General features: G+C 54.5%; 1 protein-coding gene across 2 annotated transcripts; it reads right to left on the bottom strand.

Annotated features, from left to right (window-relative positions):
• Positions 1–471: 471 nt before the first annotated feature.
• On the bottom strand, positions 472–10,013 carry CCKBR (cholecystokinin B receptor). 2 transcript variants are annotated; one of them, XM_081909251.1, is made up of 5 exons: positions 9,833–10,013; positions 5,721–5,975; positions 5,358–5,613; positions 1,922–2,049; positions 472–1,364 (listed from the first exon to the last, which is right to left on the bottom strand). In XM_081909251.1, exons 1-5 carry the CDS (start codon positions 9,960–9,962, stop codon positions 826–828), a joined length of 1,308 nt encoding a protein of 435 aa, XP_081765377.1. In that variant the 5' UTR covers positions 9,963–10,013; the 3' UTR covers positions 472–825. The 2 variants fall into 2 exon arrangements, with proteins under 2 accessions (XP_081765377.1, XP_081765378.1); XM_081909252.1 differs by having other exon boundaries at positions 5,721–5,972.
• Positions 10,014–18,579: the final 8,566 nt, after the last annotated feature.

The following is an 18,579-nucleotide window of genomic DNA, read 5'->3' as shown; positions in this document are numbered from 1 at the left end:
GGGGCGGGGGGCAAGGGGCCCAGCAGTTTGTTTTCCACCTTCACCAGCCAAACATCTTGGCTCAGGTGGAGGGGTGGGGGTCTCCTGAGAAGCCCCTGCCTGGCCAGGGTGACGCAGGGACTACTGAGGAACGGCTCTGCAGGAAGGCTGCTCCCTTCCGGAATGGCCTGCCAAACCTGCACCCGAGGCCACTGATTTGGGGAGTGGGTTTCCATGTCCGCCCGCCCCCAGGGCAGCCCTGCTTCCCACATAAAAAACATCCACATAAAAAAACCCGAAATCAACAAGACGACAAACAAGCCAACCAAACCCCAGGTGTCCAGGAGGAAAAGGCAGCAGGAGGGCCTTTGAAGCGGAGCAGGTGCTTTTCTGAGGATGGGAAACTCCATATTCAACAGGGAGAAGGTCTGGGGCAGAGGCTGCTTTTGGAGGGGGACGAGGGGGAACTAAAGGAGAGACGGGGGTGAAGTGGGGTGCATTTTCAAGATTAAGGTGTGAATGGGCCCCACCTGCATTGTCTCAGGAATAGCAGAACTGTAGAGTGGGAAGGGCCCCCCCGGGTCATCTAGTCCAACCTGCTGCAATGCAGGAAGAGCTCAGCTCCTCTTTGCACCCCTCTTGCTTTAGTCCCCCCCCTCCAACCCCCACAGGCGGTTTCTGACTTACCTTACCAAGGTAAGGGGGAGCTAGGGAGGAAAGGTTTGGGGTGCCAGAGACACAGCCAAGGGGAGGGCGGTGAAGCTTCCTGGGGGAGGGCGTGCGAGGGAGGGGGAGGGGAGGGTCTTGGGATGTGGGGCAGCCCCCCCCCGGAGCTGTCCGGCAGGGTCAAGGGGGCCCGACGCTGCTGACGGTGGTGTAGCTGAACTTGGAGAGGGAGGCCCCCGTGGCCGTGAGCTCGTCCTCGGGGGGCCGGGGGCGCCTCCGGGAGCAGGGGGTCGCCCGGCCGCAGGAGCAGGTGGCGGCAAAGGCCTTGCGAAAGCGCTTGTTCATGAAGCAGTAGACGAAGGGGTTGACGCAGGCGGAGGCGAAGCAGAGCAGCTGGATGAAGGAGATGGGGGTCCCCGAGAGGGCGCGGTGGGCGGCCTGGGGGTCAAAGGCCCGCCAGGTGTTGGCGGCGTAGAGCGGCAGCCAGCAGCCGAAGAAGAGCACCACGATGGCCACCAGCATGCGCACCACCCGCTGCTTGGCCAGCAGCTTCGCCCGGGAGGTGTTGACGCGAGCCGCCTCCTGCTGGGCCCCGTCCTCGGGGGTCAGGACCGACAGCTCCACCGCGCCCCCCGCCGGCCGGGACACCTGGACGTAGCAGCCGTCGCCCTCCTCCGCGCAAGGCGGGAGGGGCTCCGCGGATCCCCCGTTCTGCTGGGCTGGGGGGACACAAGGGGGAAGGGCGTGTGAGGAGGGCTCGGGAGAGCGGGGGACCCCCAGCGCCATCCAGTCCACCCTCTGCAGTGCAGGAGCAGAACATTCCGGGCCATAGCTGTCAACGCTTCCCTTTTTTAAAGGGAAATTCCCTTATTCCGAATAGGATTCCTCGAAAGAAAAGGGGAAAGTTGACAGCTATGTCCCGGGCAGATGCCCGTCCTCAGGCAGAGCCAACAGGGTGCAGAAGTAACATGAGGAACAAGCTTCAAATCGTAGTTCAATAAACAGCAAAATGGGTTTCTGAAGCATCAAAACTGCTGGCGACTCAGTTACACCAGTCCCTCTGGCCACGATCTGAAGGCTTGTACAGATGCAAAGGTCTTGCGTGACACCTCAACAAAAAAAAATTTTTAGGGGGGGTATCCAGGCCTGTGCATCTTTACAAGCCCAGGGACCAGCTGCCCTGCCTCCCCCCCAGCTTCCGGCTTAGCTGATGAGCCCACCCCCAGTGACCCCCAGCCAACGCCCCCAGCTTTTCCTACACCTGCCCCACACCAACCTTTGGCCTGCCGGGTGAGGTCCATCTCAAACTGGATGCCCCTGTAGAGCTCCCGGGAGATCATTCCATAGGCCACGATCATCACCAGTCCTGGAATCAGGAAGAGAGTGACCAGCAGCAGGACGGACCTGGCCAGGAGGAAAGGGGAGACGGTTGCCCTTGAGAAAGGCCTCCCTCTCCTCCCTGGATTTGCCAGACCCTCTTTCCAAAGCGCTCCCAGGTGCACAAGGTAAACTCACACCCACAAGTACGTAAGCAGGACAGAGAGCAATACAGCAGCAATTGAGCCCCCCAGTCAGCCTTGGAGACCCTCTCAAGTCACGTCACAGGGAAGCCCTCTGCAAAACCAGCCTGGCAAGTATCTGTTGAGCTTGCCAAGCAGACCTGTCCAAAGGGCATCTTCTGGGCATGGATGGGGAACAGGGTGAGGAGCCAAGGCATTCAGCATTCCCAAAGGACGTCTCAGACAGGCCAGGAAGGGCCATTGTCAGGTACTGTCATGCACCTTGATGGAGAGACTTGTAAACAGGTTGGAGAAACAGGACCTCTGAGCATGAGCTGATGTACACGGCCAACCCATTTTGCAATGTCTCTGACATTTTTGTGTGGGGTGTGAAACACAAGAGCAGTCAAGTACAACCTTCCTAGAATGAACATGTTTACACATGGGGAGGAATGTCCAGCCAGCAGGTCAACTTCCTGTTTCCTTCTGGCTGGGACAGATTTCCTCTGCATGCGACTAGAGGTGGGCGTGGCCTCACCTGTGCAGGTAATGACAAAAGCACAGGGCAGGGCAGCCATCTCTCTCTGTGACTACATACATTAAAGAAGCAACATCTGCTTAGCCAAAGATGCTGTCTTGGCTTCCAACCAAGAGAGGACAAAGGAACTGTCTCCTTATGAGATAGTTTCCAGGTATATGTTATGTTACTTTTCTAAGCTGAGTCTGCCTTCTGGGATCCGATTGTGAACAGAATGATGTGTGAGTAAACCTTTATATACTTTTATAGAAGACTGTGTTGTGTCTTATCTTTTATGAGGGAATAAGGGGAAAATACCAGAATAGTTATTATAGAGGCTTTAGAGAGCCTGAGCAAACGCATCTGCTGTGAGTTTAAAAAGGGGAATGTTACTCTGCTAAATTGTGAACTTGTTTACACAAGTTGGAAAGGGTATAACCAGACATTATCTCCTCTCCTGCATCCCTGAACATTCCCACATTTTGATGCAGTCTTTCTGCGATGGGCACAAAACCCTTTCCCTCCCACTGGAATTCGTGGCCGTTCAATGAAGCTGAGTGTCGGATGATTCAGGATAGAGAAAATTAAACCTGTCCTCATGCAACGCAGAGTTAAACTGCTCCTGGATTCCAGTTGCTCGGATCCTGCTTCCCACAGACAATTGTTCAGCCACGGCAAAAACAGGATGTTGGACTGCGTTGGCCCCTGGGATCTAACAGGCTCTTACATTCTTAAAGAGAGCCCAAAGGGCGGAAAGGGCGGAAAACCACCACTCTGACCGCCTCTGATCTGTGGGTCTTTGCCTTTTTCTGTACAAAATGGCTTTTTTTTAATTAAAAAAGGGCTGTGAGTCAGCAAGTCAAGAGATGGTACTTAGAGTCTGATTGATGGGCCCATCGACATTCTGCCCAGGGCTGCCCTCTCTGGCCTCGTTTACTCATTAAACCCGGCTCCTGTGCGGAGGAGCTAAAAGGAGGAGCCGTGCTTTTAATGCCGTTCGACACGTGTCCTTGTGGCCAGCAAATTTTCTGGGGAGGCTTCCAGACCTCCTGGAAAGCGTTCCCTTCCTGACTGCAGCTTGAATAAAGGATCCCTTGTCCAGCAAGGTGCAGAGGCTTCCGCCCAGAAAGCAGACAGGCGCTCTGGGGCAAAACCTGGGCTCATCACAACTGAAACTGCCCTGATACATCCATGCTACACCCCTTCCCATATGAACCTTCCCGGACCCTGAGATCATCTTCTGAGGCCCTTCTTCATGTGCCTCCTCCCCGAGAGGTCTGGAGGGTGGCATCAGGAGAACGGGGCCTTCTCTGCAGTGGCTCCCTGTCTGTGGAATGTTCTCCCCAGGGAAGTTTGCCTGGCACATTCATTATACACCTTTAGGCACCAGGCAAAAAAGTTCCTTTTTAGAATGTGGTTCTTTTTGGGGGGCGGGGCGTTATTGCTTTTGGTTTGATTTTATATGTTGTGGTCTTGTTGTGAACTGCCCTGAGACCTCTGGGTATAGGGCGGTGTATAAGCTGAATTAATAATAATAATAATAATAATAATAATAATAATAATAATAATAATACTACATCCGCCAAGTTTCCCTCTTGCACATTGCAAGATGCTTGGTGTGGGGGGCTGGGCAAATGCTGCTGTCCCTTTGAGCAAGGACTTTGTGCCTGTCTCTGCCCCCCCCCCGCTTCTCCCGTGGGTGCTCCCCCCATGGCATCCTGGGGGCTTCCCCCAAATCTTTAAACCAGTGGCGCAAAGGAATTGTGCCTTCAACGCCCCCACTTTCCCCCTCAAGCCGCTGGGGCTGCAGCCTGAGCAGAATGAGGCCTCAGGATGAATGGGGCCCCAATCCTGCCATGTCTTTCTTCATGCTGCTGCAACTGCTCTGGTGAGAGATCAGCATTTGTTGCTTGGGGGGGGGCAGCCAGCACTTCTGATGACTGGATCTGTGCCAGGGGATAGGTGCAGGGTTTTTGCTTGGGGGGGTGCACCCAGGAACAATTTATACATTTCACTTTTTTACTTATATACCACTTCAGCTTCATGGCTGAGTTGGGCTCTGAACCCTGGTCCCTTCTAGGTCTAACCACTACACCACACTGCCTCTTAGGAGGCCTGTCATGCTCGGGGACCGTCCGCTCTGTGGGACATGGTGTCCTGCACACCGAGAGAAAACCCTGCCCTCCCCAACACTCGAACACATGGGCAGCCCATGAGCTGAATGTCGGGAGATCCAGGACGGGTAAGAGAAAGTCCTTCTGCATGCAGCGCAGTGTTAGTCTGTGGAACTCCCTCCCTCATGAGGCAGTCATGATGGCTCTGGGGAAATAAATTCACAGAGGGGGAGAGCGCTATCGATGGCTCCTAGCCATGCTTCTGAAGACCAGTTTCTAGAAACCTCAGGAGAGGGGAGTCCTCTTGGGCCCAGATCCTGCTTGTGGGTTTTCCCATTGAGGATCTGGTTGGCCCCTGTGAGAAGAGGACACTGGGCCAGACGGGTCCTCTTTGGCCTGATCCAGCAACCCGGGTTCTCCTTGGGTCCTCCTGGAGCCCCCAGTCCCAGTGGCAGTCTATCCTGCTCCCGAGGGGCATTTGGCCACTGGGAGCACTGGCTGCTGGGCCGGATCCGGCCGGGCTCCCCTCCTGCTCCCTCGTGCCAGGGCCCAGCGCTCTTCCCCCCACCAACCGCTCCTCACCAGGCCTGCTTGACGTTGCTTCCGGGCCAATTGTGGGTGCACTGGGTGATGTGGGGCTCTCCGGGCTGCGTGGTGGTGGTGGTGTAGATGGGGTAGGGCAGCATCAGGAGGGCCGAGATCAGCCAGGTGGCGGCGATGACGCGGTAGGCGTGGGAGCGGGTCTGCCAGACGCGCGACTGGAGCGGGTTGCAGATGGCGTTGTAGCGCTCGATGGCGATGGCGACGAGGCTGAAGGTGGAGACGCTGACCGCCATCCCTGGGGGGGGACAGAGGAAGAGGGTCAAGGAGTCCCCTCTCAGACCCAGGGCAGCCCCTTCCCCTGCGTGGGGCTCAAGGGCGCCCCCTCGGTGCCCCCCGGCTCACCCATGAGGTAGGCGACGGCCTTGCAGACGACCTTGCCAAAGACGAAGGTGCCCATCAGGCTGGGGATGAAGCTGAAGGGCAGGCAGAAGACGGCCACCATGAGATCGCTGAGCGCCAGCGAGAGCAGGAAGGAGTTGGTGACGGTGCGCAGGCGCTTGTTCGCCACCAGCACCCAGATCACCAGCACGTTGCCAAAGACGCTCAGCAAGAAGATCACCGAGTAGAGAAAGATCCGCACGGTCACGTCCAGGTCTGCTGCCGAGGGAAAATAATAATAATAATAATAATAATAATAATAATAATAATAATAATAATAATAATAATAATATATCATTTATACCCTGCCCATCTGGCTGGGCTTCCCCAGCCACTCTGGGCGGCTTCCAACAAAATATTAAAATGCAGTAATGTAGTTTAAATGATGTCATGAAGAAAGCAGGGGAAGAGGCCAGGGGGAGCCCTCCTGCCCCAAATGAGGGGGGTGGTAGCAAAGTTGGCCGGCCGGCCTGGCCCCAGAGAGGCCATTCAGGAGCTATGGGGTTTATGCTACCCCCAGGGATCCTGTGGCTGTGTTTTCTGCATTGCTGGGGGGTGGACTCGATGACCCCTGGGGGTCCCTTCTAACTCTACAGTTCCAGGGTGCTTGCAGCTTCTCTGTGCTGCAGCCTGGGGGGGGGGCTCTTTAGCAATGAGCTTCCTTGGGGAGTATTACAATAATAATACTTCCTCCCCCATATCTGACTGGGTGGCACCAGCCACCCTGGGGTGTTATTCCCTTTTCTCTTACCTGCCGCTGCCTGACCTTCTCTCAGCACCTGCTGGCAGCTCCCCTCACCCCCCTCGCCCCCCTCGCCCCTGCCACTCCAATGCCAGCCTCCCTGCTCCGAACAGGCCGCTGGCACTGCTGCTGCCCACGGAGGCCTTGCCAGGCCCTGAAACCTGCGGAGGCTGACAGCTGGTCTCCCCTGGGAGTTTCATGAGGGTGGCTTGTTTCAGAGACGGGCCTTGCCCACCCAAGACACCCACCCTCGTGCCACCCATCCCAGAGGACCCAGGCGTCCTGCTATCCTTGCCGGACGCCTCTCCAGGTGTTGCTTCCTCTGCTTTCTCCCAGTGAAGAGGCCGCTGTTTGCCAAGGTACCTTTCTGCTGATAAGGATGTGTCAGCCGGCCGTGACATGCAGAGATGGGAGCGGAAGGCAGGAGGGAGGGAGCAGGCAATGCCAGCCCCAACAGCCCCCCCCAACAGGGGTTTGCGTGTGTGGAGAGCTGTGTGCACACCTACACAGAGACAACCTGGATCTTCCTTTCTCTCTGCCCCTGCCAAGGACATGCTTTCCAGCGGACCCTCCCCCAGAGGGGGGAAGACCCCTGGGCATGACTGCCTGGCACTCCCCCCCCCCTTGTGCCTCTGAGACCCACCCCCTCCACCTCCCAAACCTCCTGTCTGAATTAACGCAGGAGGGGTTAGGATCACAGCTGCACCTCGGAAGTCGAATGGAATCCGTTCCGGAAGTCCATTCGACTTCCAAGACATTCAGAAACCAAGGAGCGGAAGACGTCCGGCTTCCAAAAAAAGTTCAAAAAAACCCTGAACAATCACTTCCGGTTTTTGATTTTTCAGGAGTTGGAACGTTCGACTCCCAAGGTGTTCAGCAGCTGAGGTACGACTGTACTTTTGATTATTATTTATTAAATTGGAGGCTCGCTTTATCTCGCCAAAGGCAACTCAAAGTGGCTTAGAAGCAAGCAAGCAAGCAAGCAAACAAACAAACAAACAGAGAACCCTCCACAGAGATACGTTAAAATAAAACGAAGAACATGTTGAAATAATACCTTAAAGATGCATTGAAAACACCGTACCTGTTCTAAGAGGTCACAGAGAAACACAAGCCAGAGAGCTGGTTAAAGAGGAAAGGTTTTGCCCAGCATGAAAGCCATGAGATGGTTGTGGCAGGTGAGCCTCCTCCCTGCGGAGAGCCTTCCGCAACCTGGGAGCTGCCTCTGAAAAGGCTGAACCAGGAGGGAGTCCAACTCTCTTTCGCAGAAGGGAGACTGAGGGTCATCTAGACTGACCCCCTGCAATGCAGGAATCTCAGCTAAAGCACCCATGACAGGCGGCTGTCCAACCTCTGCTTCAAAACCTCCAAGGCAGGAGAGTTCACCATCTCCCCAGGGAGACCATTCCACTGTCAAACCATAATAAGTAAATGACTCCTGATGTTTAGTCGGAATCTCATTTCTTGCCGTTTGAATCCACCAGTTTGGGTGTTACCCTCTGGAGTGGCAGAAAACAGCCCTGCTTCACCTTCCGACTAAACATTAGGAAGAACTTTCTGGGAGTAAGAACTATTTGACGGGGGGGGGGGCGGACTCCCTCCCTGAGAAGGGGGCAGATTCTCCTTCTGAAGCAGAGGTTATCATCACATGTCATTCTTGTTATCTGTTTATTGATACCCTGCCTTTTCCCCTGTTGGAATGCAAGGTGGCTGACGGATAAAATAAAAACAGCCAAAAATAGTCATTAAAACAATTAAAAATAAACATTAATAGAATAAACCTGTCTGTCTGTCTTATCTACCTAACTAGTGCTTTTTTCTTTAAAAAATTGTTGAGGGGTACTCTCATTTTGTTTTCCTTTTATCTCCCTATTTTATAAAGGAAAACAAAATGAGAGTACCCCTCAACAATTTTTTTAAGAAAAAAGACTAGATAGATAGATAGATAGATAGATAGATAGATAGATAGATAGATAGACAGACAGACAGACAGACAGACAGACAGGTAGGTAACGAAGAGTCGGACAGGACAAAACGACTAAACAACAACAGCTCTCATTTTCCTACTCATATTGAAATCCTGCCCCTCAATGAGGCCAAACTAAGATTCACAAAATGTTTTGGGGTATGCGTCCCCCCCCCCCAGAAAAAAGCACACCCTCTCTCTCTCTCTCTCTCTCTCTCTCTCTCTCTCTCTCTCTCTCTCTCTCTGCTATTTTAAGACATGCAATTGTAATGAAACCAGCAGGGTCCCAACCCTTTCATTAAAAGGTCTTCAGCTACCAGGGAAGGACAACCGGGAGGGAGCCAGTCTCGCTTCCCAAGGGAAGGCGTTCCACTGGGCGGCCTCTGTCCCGGATGCTTCAGCTGAGATTCCTGCATTGCTGGGGTTGGACTAGAGGACCCTTGGGGTCCCTTCCAATTCTACCATCCCAGGATTCTAGGGGGACAGCCCTTCCGATATTGGAAGATGGCTATCCCGTCTCCTCTCGGTCTCCAAGCCCAGCTCCCTCCACGGTTCCTCCCGCGCCTCCTTCGCACACCTTCCCTGCCGGACTCGAGGGGCCCCTGGCACTGTGCTCATGCTCTTACCCGCAGGAGAGAAGCCAAGCCCCCCCCCCCCGAAAGCCACGCAGAGAAGAGAAGCCAGGGGTCCAACCCGGAGGGACACGGCAGCAGCCAGGCCACAAAAGAACTCTGTGCATGCTCCGAAGTCCTCCAAGGACCGGAGGGAATGACTGAGATGGACTGCCGGAGGGGGTGTCAGGACCTGCAAAGGGCAGAAAGGGAGGCTGGAGGACCCGATCCAGGGACGTGGAGGCGACACCACGTGGAGGCGAGGGGGTCTCCCCGCTGCCTCAAACACGGGCATGGGCTGGGGAGGCTCCAAATAGTTGGGCTGGGGGTTTCACCAGAAAACAGGGGTCTATCAAAAGGCACCCCCTATTTTCTGGCGACAGGGGTCTCCTCTAGGATGCTGAGGGAGAAAGTCCATTATCCTCCCCAGCGCCGTTGGGGCTGTGTGGGATCGCGGGTGGGGGGCGCTTCAGACTTCCCACGCGAAAAGCGCGAGGGGGTCCCCGGAGGAACGTCCCCTTTGGGGGTGTCCCAGGCAAAAAGGGAGACGGTGATGGGGGCTCCCACCCTCTCCTTTAGGGGGATCTTGCGGGGTGGGCGCGGGAGTTCCGCGGCCGAGATGCGCGCGCGTGCGCGCGTGGCAGGTGGATTCCGGCATTAGGCTCGCCGGTACTGCAGAGAAGGTGGAATTTTTTTTTTTGGGGGGGGGGCTGTCCCGGTTCACCGATGCCTCGGGCGGGGTCCCCTTCCTGCTCACCTCGGGCTCCGCGCGGGGGTCTCCGCGAAGCGTCGCAGCCTCCGCCGGTCCCGTTCCAGACGCCGCCGGCCGAGCCGTTCCCGCTCCGGCCGCAGAGCAGCGTCTCGTTGAAGGGGCGCGCAGCCTCCATCCCTGGCGGTCCTCCGTGCGGGCGCTCAGCGGCGTGGCGTCGCCGGCAGCAGCCCAGCCAGACTGACGCCCCCTCCTCGCACGCCGCCGCCGCCCCCGCCGCTGCCTCCGCCCCCTTCGCTCGCCGCCGCCGCCTCTGCAGCCGCCCGGCTCAAGGCTGCTGCCACCCCGAGCCTGACACCGCGCGCCGCCGGCCCAGCAGCGCCCCCTGACGGCGCACGGGGGCCCTCGCTGCGGTCCGCGGCGCAGGCGGGGCGCTCTGCACATGCCCCGGCGGCGTAGCTCAGGCGAAGCACAGGCTAGCAGAGTGGGAAGGGAACCCAGGGGTCATCCAGCCAACCCCCTGCAATGCCAAGGAAGGAGGGCCGCTCTGGAACAGCTTGGCGGCGCCGAGGCTCACCCTTGAGCATGGGCAGAGTTCGGGGCCACGGACACTTTTCCGGGGTGGCGAGGGCCGCCCCCCGCGCCCCAGGGCATGTGCGGAGTGCGTTGATCCCCAGGCTCCCTGGTCTTTCGGGGAAGAATGTCGGCCGGCCGGCCGGCGCCCAGACTCCAGCCAGCCAGGCGCGGTGCGGGGGCATCCAGAGCCCTCACCCCTGCGCGGGCCAGAGCTCACCCTGCTGGCCCTCGGGCTCCTCGCGGGGGCGGGGGGTGGCGTCTCCCGGCAGCAGCCCCGAGCCGAGGCACCTGACCGCCCCCCTCCCCGCTGTTGACACAGGTGGTTGTTTACCTGGCCGAACGGCAGTCAGGTAAGTGCTGCCTGCGGGTCCGAGCGGGGGAGGGAGCCTGGGAGCCGCAGAGGGGGGCTGCTCCTCCCTCGAAGCCTCCCCAGGTGCCCCCCCCGTGGCACATCGCCTCCCCTTGACCGCCCCCTCCCCCACGATCCGAGAGGGGAGAATTTTGGGAACTGCAGCTTCTCTCGTTCCTCCTGGTCCCCAGTCCCCCTCTCCCTCGGGTCAGCCTCCCTCGCAGGGTTGTTGTGGGAAATCCATGAGGAGCTGGAGAATCCCCTTGCTGCGCCCCCTTGAGCTCCTGGGAGGGAAAAGGCTGGCTATGAACGCAATAAAGAGAGTCACAATTCTCTGCTCCCTGCGGGGGGGGGGATCCCTCTCTGTCTCTTTGCGGGGGAGGCGCTGGCTTTCCTTTGGCAAAGCGGCGCAATTGGGATCTGGGCTTGCCGACCACGCAGCCGGACGTGGAGGGAGTGCTGAGCGGGGAGATGGGAGCCTCCTGGAATAGCAATCAAGGACGGCAGGTTCTCCTCCGATGCCCGGGGGGGGGGGGGGCTCTGCGCCTGCTTGGCCTGGGGCTGTTCACACTTTCCCTTTCTTGGCTTCCCCTTGAAGCTGCCTTTTGATGTCTCTCTCTGAGTTTTGGAGAGAGGGATGAAGGGAGATCTGCGGGGGGGGGGGTGTGATCTCCTCTGTGCAGAGGGTGGCGGCTGCCACTAGATAAAGGGGGGTCAGTGAAGGCAGAAGATGCAGCCCTGCTGGCAGGGCTGGCAGGAGGCTACACGGGAAGAGGGGCTGGAGTCTGGCTTGAAAAAGGGGGGCAATGATCTGTGGGGAACTGGGCCAGTCGGGAGGCAAGCGTCGGAGGCAGGGGATGCTTCAGAGCTGGAGGAAGAGGCAGGGAAGGGCCAGGGGCTTCCCCACCTTCTCCTGAACCTCCGTCTCTCAGAACCAGGAGGGGACTGAAGAGGGAAGGGCAGAGGGAGCTTCCGTGCAGGCGCAGTCTCTGGCTGTGAGGAGTGTAAACGGAGAAAGGGAGAGTCGCCCCTGTTGTTGCAGCTGCTCCACAGAGCGCAGACCTGGGAATAGCTGCATCCTAGCTCAAAGCTACCAGCATGAGTCTGACCAAACTGCGGGAGGCGATGGAATAACAATATAAAGAAATAAAATTTTATTTATATCCCGCCCTCCCCAGCCGAAGCCGGGCTCAGAGCAGCTAACAGCAATAAAAGTAACACAGCATTCTAAAATCAATTCATTCTAAAATCAATTCAAAATCAAAATGCTGGCAACCATTGGGCTAGAGTTCTGTGAGGATTGCCGAAGGAGGGGGTCAGACTGTGCCTCGGCCAAAGGCCTGGTGGAACAGCTCTGTCCTGCAGGCCCTGCGGAAAGATGTCAAGTCCCGCAGGGCCCTAGTCTCTTGGGACAGAGCGTTCCACCAGGATGCGGCCTGAGGAGGGCGTCCCTGAAATTGCAGAGTTTTGAGAAACTAAAAAGTAAAGTACGAGATTGGCTTCATTATTATCAGATAATGGAGGCTTATAAAATGGACAAAAAAATCGGATTCCAGATGGAAAAATCGAAATTAGAAACAGAATTGTTAGAACCTAAAACTAAGAATCTGTCTAAGATGTATAACTTGCTGTTGAAATGGAACACTCAGGATGAAACTGAGAAGTCTGTTATGATTAAATGGGCACAAGATGTCGGATATAACATTTTGTTTGCTGACTGGGAACAGTTATGGAACACCGGTTTGAAATTTACGGCATGTAATGCCTTAAGAGAGAATGTTATGAAAATGATCTATAGGTGGTACATAACTCCAGTCAAGCTTGCAAAAATTTACCACTTACCAGATAATAAATGTTGGAAATGTAAAGAAAATGAAGGTACATTCTTTCACCTCTGGTGGACGTGCCCAAGGATTAAGGCCTTCTGGGAAATGATATATAATGAATTGAAAAAAGTACTTAAGTACACTTTCTTGAAGAAACCAGAGGCCTTTCTTTTGGGCATGGTCGGCCAATTGGTGCTAAAGAAGGACAGAACCTTTTTTATGCACGCAACAACAGCAGCAAGAATACTGATTGCGAAATATTGGAAGACACAAGATTTACCCACTCTGGAAGAATGGCAGATGAAGATGATCGACTATATGGGACTGGCAGAAATGACTGGCAGAATTCGAGACCAGGGAGAAGAGTCGGTGGAAGAAGACTGGAGGAAATTCAAAGATTATTTGCAGAAATATTGCAAAATTAATGAATGTTAGAATGTTGTTGGACAGAAATTAAGTGGTTACCAGCTGTAAAGTAAAAGTGGAGTAATAAGCTAAAATAAGTTACAAATAAGTTATAATAAGGATTTGCTGAATTAAGATTCGAATTGGAATACAAAAGGGGGAGGTGAGAGGAGGTTCGAGAAACAAAGTGATAGAAATAAGTTTTGGAAACTATACTTCTTTTGTTTTGTTTTTTCTTTTTTGATTGTGTATTTTTTGTATTTCTCTATTTTTGTATTTCAGTTTTTTGTATTAAATTGGAAACTCTAATAAATATTTATTAAAAAAAATAAAATGAGGAGGGCCTCCCTTTTGGAAGAGCTCCTCCAGGTTGCACTTCCAGGCATGGATTCCTAGAGTCAGAATTGTAGAGCTGGAAAGGGACCCAGAGGGTCATCTAGTCCAGCCCCCTGCAACGCAGGAGTCACAGGTGAAGAATCCCTGACAGGTGGCCATCCAACTTCTGCTTAAGAGCCTCCAAGGAAGGAGAGTCCACCACCATCCCAGAGAGACTGGCCATCAGAAAGTCCTTCCTGATGTTTAGTCTGAATCTCCTTTCCTGCCCTCCCATCTGGAGCAGCAGAAGACAAGCGTGGTCCCTCTGGCAGCCCTTGAGATATTGGAAGATGGCTCTCCTCTCCGTCTCCTCTTCTCCAGGCCAAACATACCCAACTGCCTCAACCGTTCCTCATCAGGCTTGGTCTCCAGACCCTTGATCCTCCTGGCTGCCCTCCTCTGCTCCCCTTCCAGCTGCTCAGTACACTTCTTGAACCAGACAAAGGTCTCTCTGATCTCAAAAGGATATTAGATTAATTCGAGGAGGAGGAGACAGTGTAATGGCTGGACTAGGACCAGCATCACCTGCACTGACTGGCAGCTGCTCTCCAGGGTTCGGAGGGGGGGAACATTGTCAGCCCCCCTGGAGATGCCGCCCAGGATGGAAGACCTGCATGCAAAGCAGATGGTCCAATTCTGCGCTATGGAGACCCCTAGCCTGCCTGGGAGGATGTGGGGCTGGTCTCCCTTTGGGAATGGGGCTGCAGGAAGAAGGAGGTGAAAGGCAGAGGCAGCCCAGCTGCAGGCGGAACAGCAGGGGCCTCTGAGTTCTGAAGGAGGAGCATCACCAGGTGGGCCCAGGTCCAGGTGAGGGGGTTGCCACGGTGACAAGGACCCGCCCTCCTTTGTGACATCTCTTGCTTCTCCTTTAAAAGCCACTGACTTGCAGGCAACCATTGTGGGTTAGGAGTGGGCGAGAGGAGGAGAGAGGAGTTGGTGGCGGTTGGAGAAGATAAGGAGAAGAGTTTGGTTTATTGTTATTTTTCCAGTTTCTTATTTTGATTTTGATTTATTACTTTTATTTGATTCATTTTATTTTATTTATTATTTTACTTTTTATTTTAACACTTTTGTTTTGCTTTTTGCTTTTATTTTTTGCTCAACTCCTTCACACTCTTTCCATGCCTTCCCCCTTTCTCTCCCCTCTTATCATTTATTATGACATTCCTAGCCCACTTTCCTCCCAGGAGCTCAAAGTGGCCTTCATGGTTCTCCTTGCCACCAAATTTTATCTTCTCAGCAGCCCTGCCAAGTAGGCCAGGCTGGCCCAAGGTCCACCAGGGAGCTTCATGACTGTGTGGGGATTCGAATCCTGCTCTCCCAGGTCCTCCTAGTCCCGCCCTCCAACTGCTACACCTCTGCCTGGCTCCATCTTGCATCTCTCCAGCTGCCCAACACCAACGGCCTTCTCCCCCTTCCTAGGGGTCTCTCTGGCTCCAAAGAAGTCTGCACCACCTCCCTCAGGTTCTGCTCCTCTTCTGGGACCCCTTGAGACTGGAGGTCCCTCCTAGGGGTCTCCTCCCTCTCCAGGAAGGGCAGGGCTGTCCTAAGAAGATGAGGCAGAGCAGCCCTTGAATGGCTGGCAATGCTTCTCTTTCCTTTGGGCTGGAGCGTTGGATATAGCAAGGGATATGGCATAGCCGGAGAAGGGGCTTCCGCCCAGAGCCAAGGCCAAGCAGATGTCTCCAGGAAGCCCACCAGCCACAGCCCACTCCTGTGGCCTGTCCTCCCGCAGGTGCCTTCCATGCTAGACTGTAGCTGGAAGCTCTAGACAGCTAGGTCTGATTATAACCAGAGATACTCTCCTCCTCCTCCTCTGTGAAGAGACGTGACCCCCGTTCCAAACTGGCAAGCCTGTTGTCCTTGCTGCATCTTGTGGCTTCCAATTTCACCAACCAATTAAACATTATGAGAATAAGTTCCCATCCATGTTAATAATGACCCAAAGCTCTCCTCTCTCCCTGTTTATTTCATTTGTTTCATGAAATTTATACACTGCTTGACTGCATGAATGAGGGAGCCAGGCTCTCTGGGTCCTGGCATGGCCGTAGCTCTTGAACCCAGAGCACTTGGGGCCTCCTTTCTCTCTCTGCCAGCCCTTCGTGCTCTGGGCTGCCTCTTTCAGGCTCTGATGATGCCCTTTCAGGTCACTGAACTGCAGAGAGACAGAAGGAATTGGTCACGATGGGCCAGCAAGGATCAATTAGGTTCCACATACGTATTTCTGTTCTGCCAATTCAGCGGTGGTTCCTTGTCTTCTCCAGACGCCCCTCCTCACAAACAAACACCCCCCAAGAATTGGGGCTGTTGGCTTCTGGGTCACTCTCTCCGCTCGTCTCTTCTAGGATCAGGTGCTTAAGGCGCCTGTTCAGACGCTGCAACAGGGTGGCCCCCCAGCAAGGCCCAGAGCAGCCCGTGGCGCCAGGAGAGCAAGTGACCCTCCTTTTTGGGACAGAGGAGGGCAGGAATGGGCATGGGGGGCAGCTAGTCAAAAGGTAAAGGTAAAGGTACCCCTGCCCGTATGGGCCAGTCGTGTCCGATTCTAGGGTTGCGTGATCATCTCGCTCTAGAGGCCGTGAGCCGGCGCCGTCCGAAGACACTTCCGGGTCACATGGCCAGCGTGACGAAGCTGCTCTGGCGAGCTGGCACCAGCGCAGCACACGGAAATGCCGTTTACCTTCCCGCTATAAAGCGGTCCCTATTTATCTACTTGCACTTAAGAGTGCTTTCGTACTGCTAGGTGGGCAGGATCTGGGACCGAACAACGGGAGCTCACCCTGCCGCGGGGATTCGAACCGCTGACCATGTGATCGGCAAGTCCTAGGCGCTGAGGTTTTACCCACAGCGCCACCCGCGTCCCTAGTCAAAAGATGCAAAGAGCCAGATGGCTGGATCCGAACCACAGGTCCATCTGGGCCAGCGACTGGAAAGCCAACCCCCCAGTGGCCACCCCATTTGTGGGGTCTGATAAGGAAGCAGGGAGCTGGGCTGTGGGGCAGTTGTCAGCTGGACGGGCACCTTCCCTGGGGAACCACGTTCTGGGGAAAGGAGGCCAGGATGTCCCTCCCCTGTAGTAGGACTTGGAATGTGGGGGGAAAGTCTTGGAATAGCCTTGCCAGGTGCTCAGAGAGGGACTCACCTGTCCCCATGTCCTTCTCTTCGCAGTTCTGCTGTGGTTCCACATCCCTCCTAGAGGGGTGAGTATTGAGAGAACCAGAGCAAGGACTGGACCCCTCAGACCTGCCCCCCGCTACCCGGGCTCTTTGCCCCCCACTCTGCCCTCTCAGATGTGGAGGAGCCCTCTGCTTGTGAGGAACATATGCCTGAAGAGTCTCTCTTTGCCTTCCAAGGAATAAAACAGGAAACAAAAACAGAGCACCAATTCCCTGACCTTCCTTCCGAGTTAGAAGAGGAGGTGCCCCCCTGGCTATGGGGAACAGAATCCACCTCAGTAGGACTTTTAAAATCAGCCACGCCAGTCAAGATTACCTGTCGGACAGATCTACCATACCCATGTAGTCAACAATCCCCTGTACCTAAAGAGGCTATTAAAGGCTTGAGATCCCATGATAAATGATTTCCCAGAGAAGGGGATTCTAGTTCATTGCGCCTTTCCTTGTAATACCTCCTCACTTCCGATTAAAAAACCGGTGGGGGGGGGACCCCAGTGCGCTACCGCTTAGTCCAAGATTTGAGACTCATTGACCAATTTGTTATACAGTGCCTCCCAGTGGCAGGCTACCCAAATTCCCTTTTAAATGCCATCCTGGCAGAAACTACCTGGTAGTTCCTTTTTGCTTCTACCTGGAAAGCAGGCCAACTAATCTGGACAAGGCTGCCCGCCATATTTTCCTCAATCTTGCATCAAGATCTACAGGACGTACTTCTGCCTGCAGGGTCTGTGCTTCTGCAATACATTTATGACCTTTTAATATGCTCAACTCTTGGGAGAAAAGCAATGACAAACCTAGACAGCATCTTAAAAAGCAGAGACACCACCTTGCCAACAAAGGTCCGTATAGTTAAACCTATGATTTTCCCAGTAGTGATGTATGGAAGTGAGAGCTGGACCATCAAGAAGGCTGATTGCCGAAGAATTGATGCTTTTGAATTCTGGTGCTGGAGGAGACTCTTGAGAGACCCATGGACTGCAAGAAGATCAAACCTCTCCATTCTGAAGGACAGATCCTGAAGCTGAGGCTCCAAGACTTTGGCCACCTCATGAGAAGAGAAGACTCCCTGGAGAAGACCCTGATGTTGGGAAAGATTGAGGGCACAAGGAGAAGGGGATGGCAGAGGACAAGATGGTTGGACAGTGTTCTCGAAGCTACAAACATGAGTCTGACCAAACTGCAGGAGGCAGTGGAAGACAGGAGTGACTGGCGTGCTCTGGTCCATGGGGTCACTGTTACCGGAAAAACCCGAGGGCTCCCTTGGATGAAAGTAAAGACACCAACCAGAGCAGTTTTTGAAGCAAATCAGCAGCCTGTAGGCCCGGTCTTTATTGAAGAAAGACTGTCGCGACAGGACTCCCACCGCCCACAAGGTGAAGCAAGATGGAAGCCCAGAACAAAAGGAGACCCCTACTTTTATTAGCTTCTAATCCCTTAAGCTACACCCCTAGGAATACATCATTTTTACATCATGACTATATTAAAGATAGGAGGAGTCGTGGGGGGGGCTGCACAGGTAATCCGAGTATCCTGACACCTGGCTGGAGCCCCCTCTCCCCTCCCCACATGAGTCATTTTTAGGAACAAAGGAAAAGGGCGAAGTTTCCTGCCCCCTGAGGGGAATCCGGCCACGGTCCTTTGTCAGAGTCCACGTGGAATACACTAATGTATGCAGTTTATTGTGTCCCTGATAGCCTTCTGTCTGGGCCCATCAAGATGGCTATCAAGGTTGTCACGTCAACTGGGAAGGGCCACAGAGTACGTGATTGCTCGGTCAAGGGATTATGGCTGTTCAGCATCAGGCCACCCCCCTTTGATAGTCCTTGTAATATGAAGTAAAATAAAAGTGGTCCGGTGGAAATCCGAGGTATGGCTGATTTATGGTGAATTTATGAAGAATACTGTCCTTGAAGTTCAAAGCACTTTCGCCTTCCGGAACATTTTGATTAAATCAGTCACGGTCAATTGAACTCGGAAACTTTGTATTGAGAGCTGTCAAAGGCAAGGGAAAAGAGCACCTGCAGCCTGCAGTACCTGCGTGGCTGCCGCAAGGGGCGCTGTTCGATAACGCTGAGGCGGCCGCCGATTGAC

The sequence above is a fragment of the Podarcis melisellensis genome (assembly GCF_964234715.1).
Source record: "Podarcis melisellensis genome assembly, chromosome: 4".
Taxonomy (NCBI): Eukaryota; Metazoa; Chordata; class Lepidosauria; order Squamata; family Lacertidae; genus Podarcis; species Podarcis melisellensis.
This window is presented reverse-complemented; position numbering and strand designations above follow the sequence as displayed.

Excerpts from the sequence above, each read along its gene's own strand:
- CCKBR (XM_081909251.1), bottom strand. The coding sequence starts at position 9,962 with ATGGAGGCTGCGCGCCCCTTCAACGAGACGCTGCTCTGCGGCCGGAGC. Across the intron at positions 5,976-9,832 it reads ACCCCCGCGCGGAGCCCGAG|CAGACCTGGACGTGACCGTG; the intron begins GTGAGCAGGAAG and ends TTCCCTCGGCAG. Across the intron at positions 2,050-5,357 it reads AGCAACGTCAAGCAGGCCTG|GTCCGTCCTGCTGCTGGTCA; the intron begins GTGAGGAGCGGT and ends CCTCCTGGCCAG.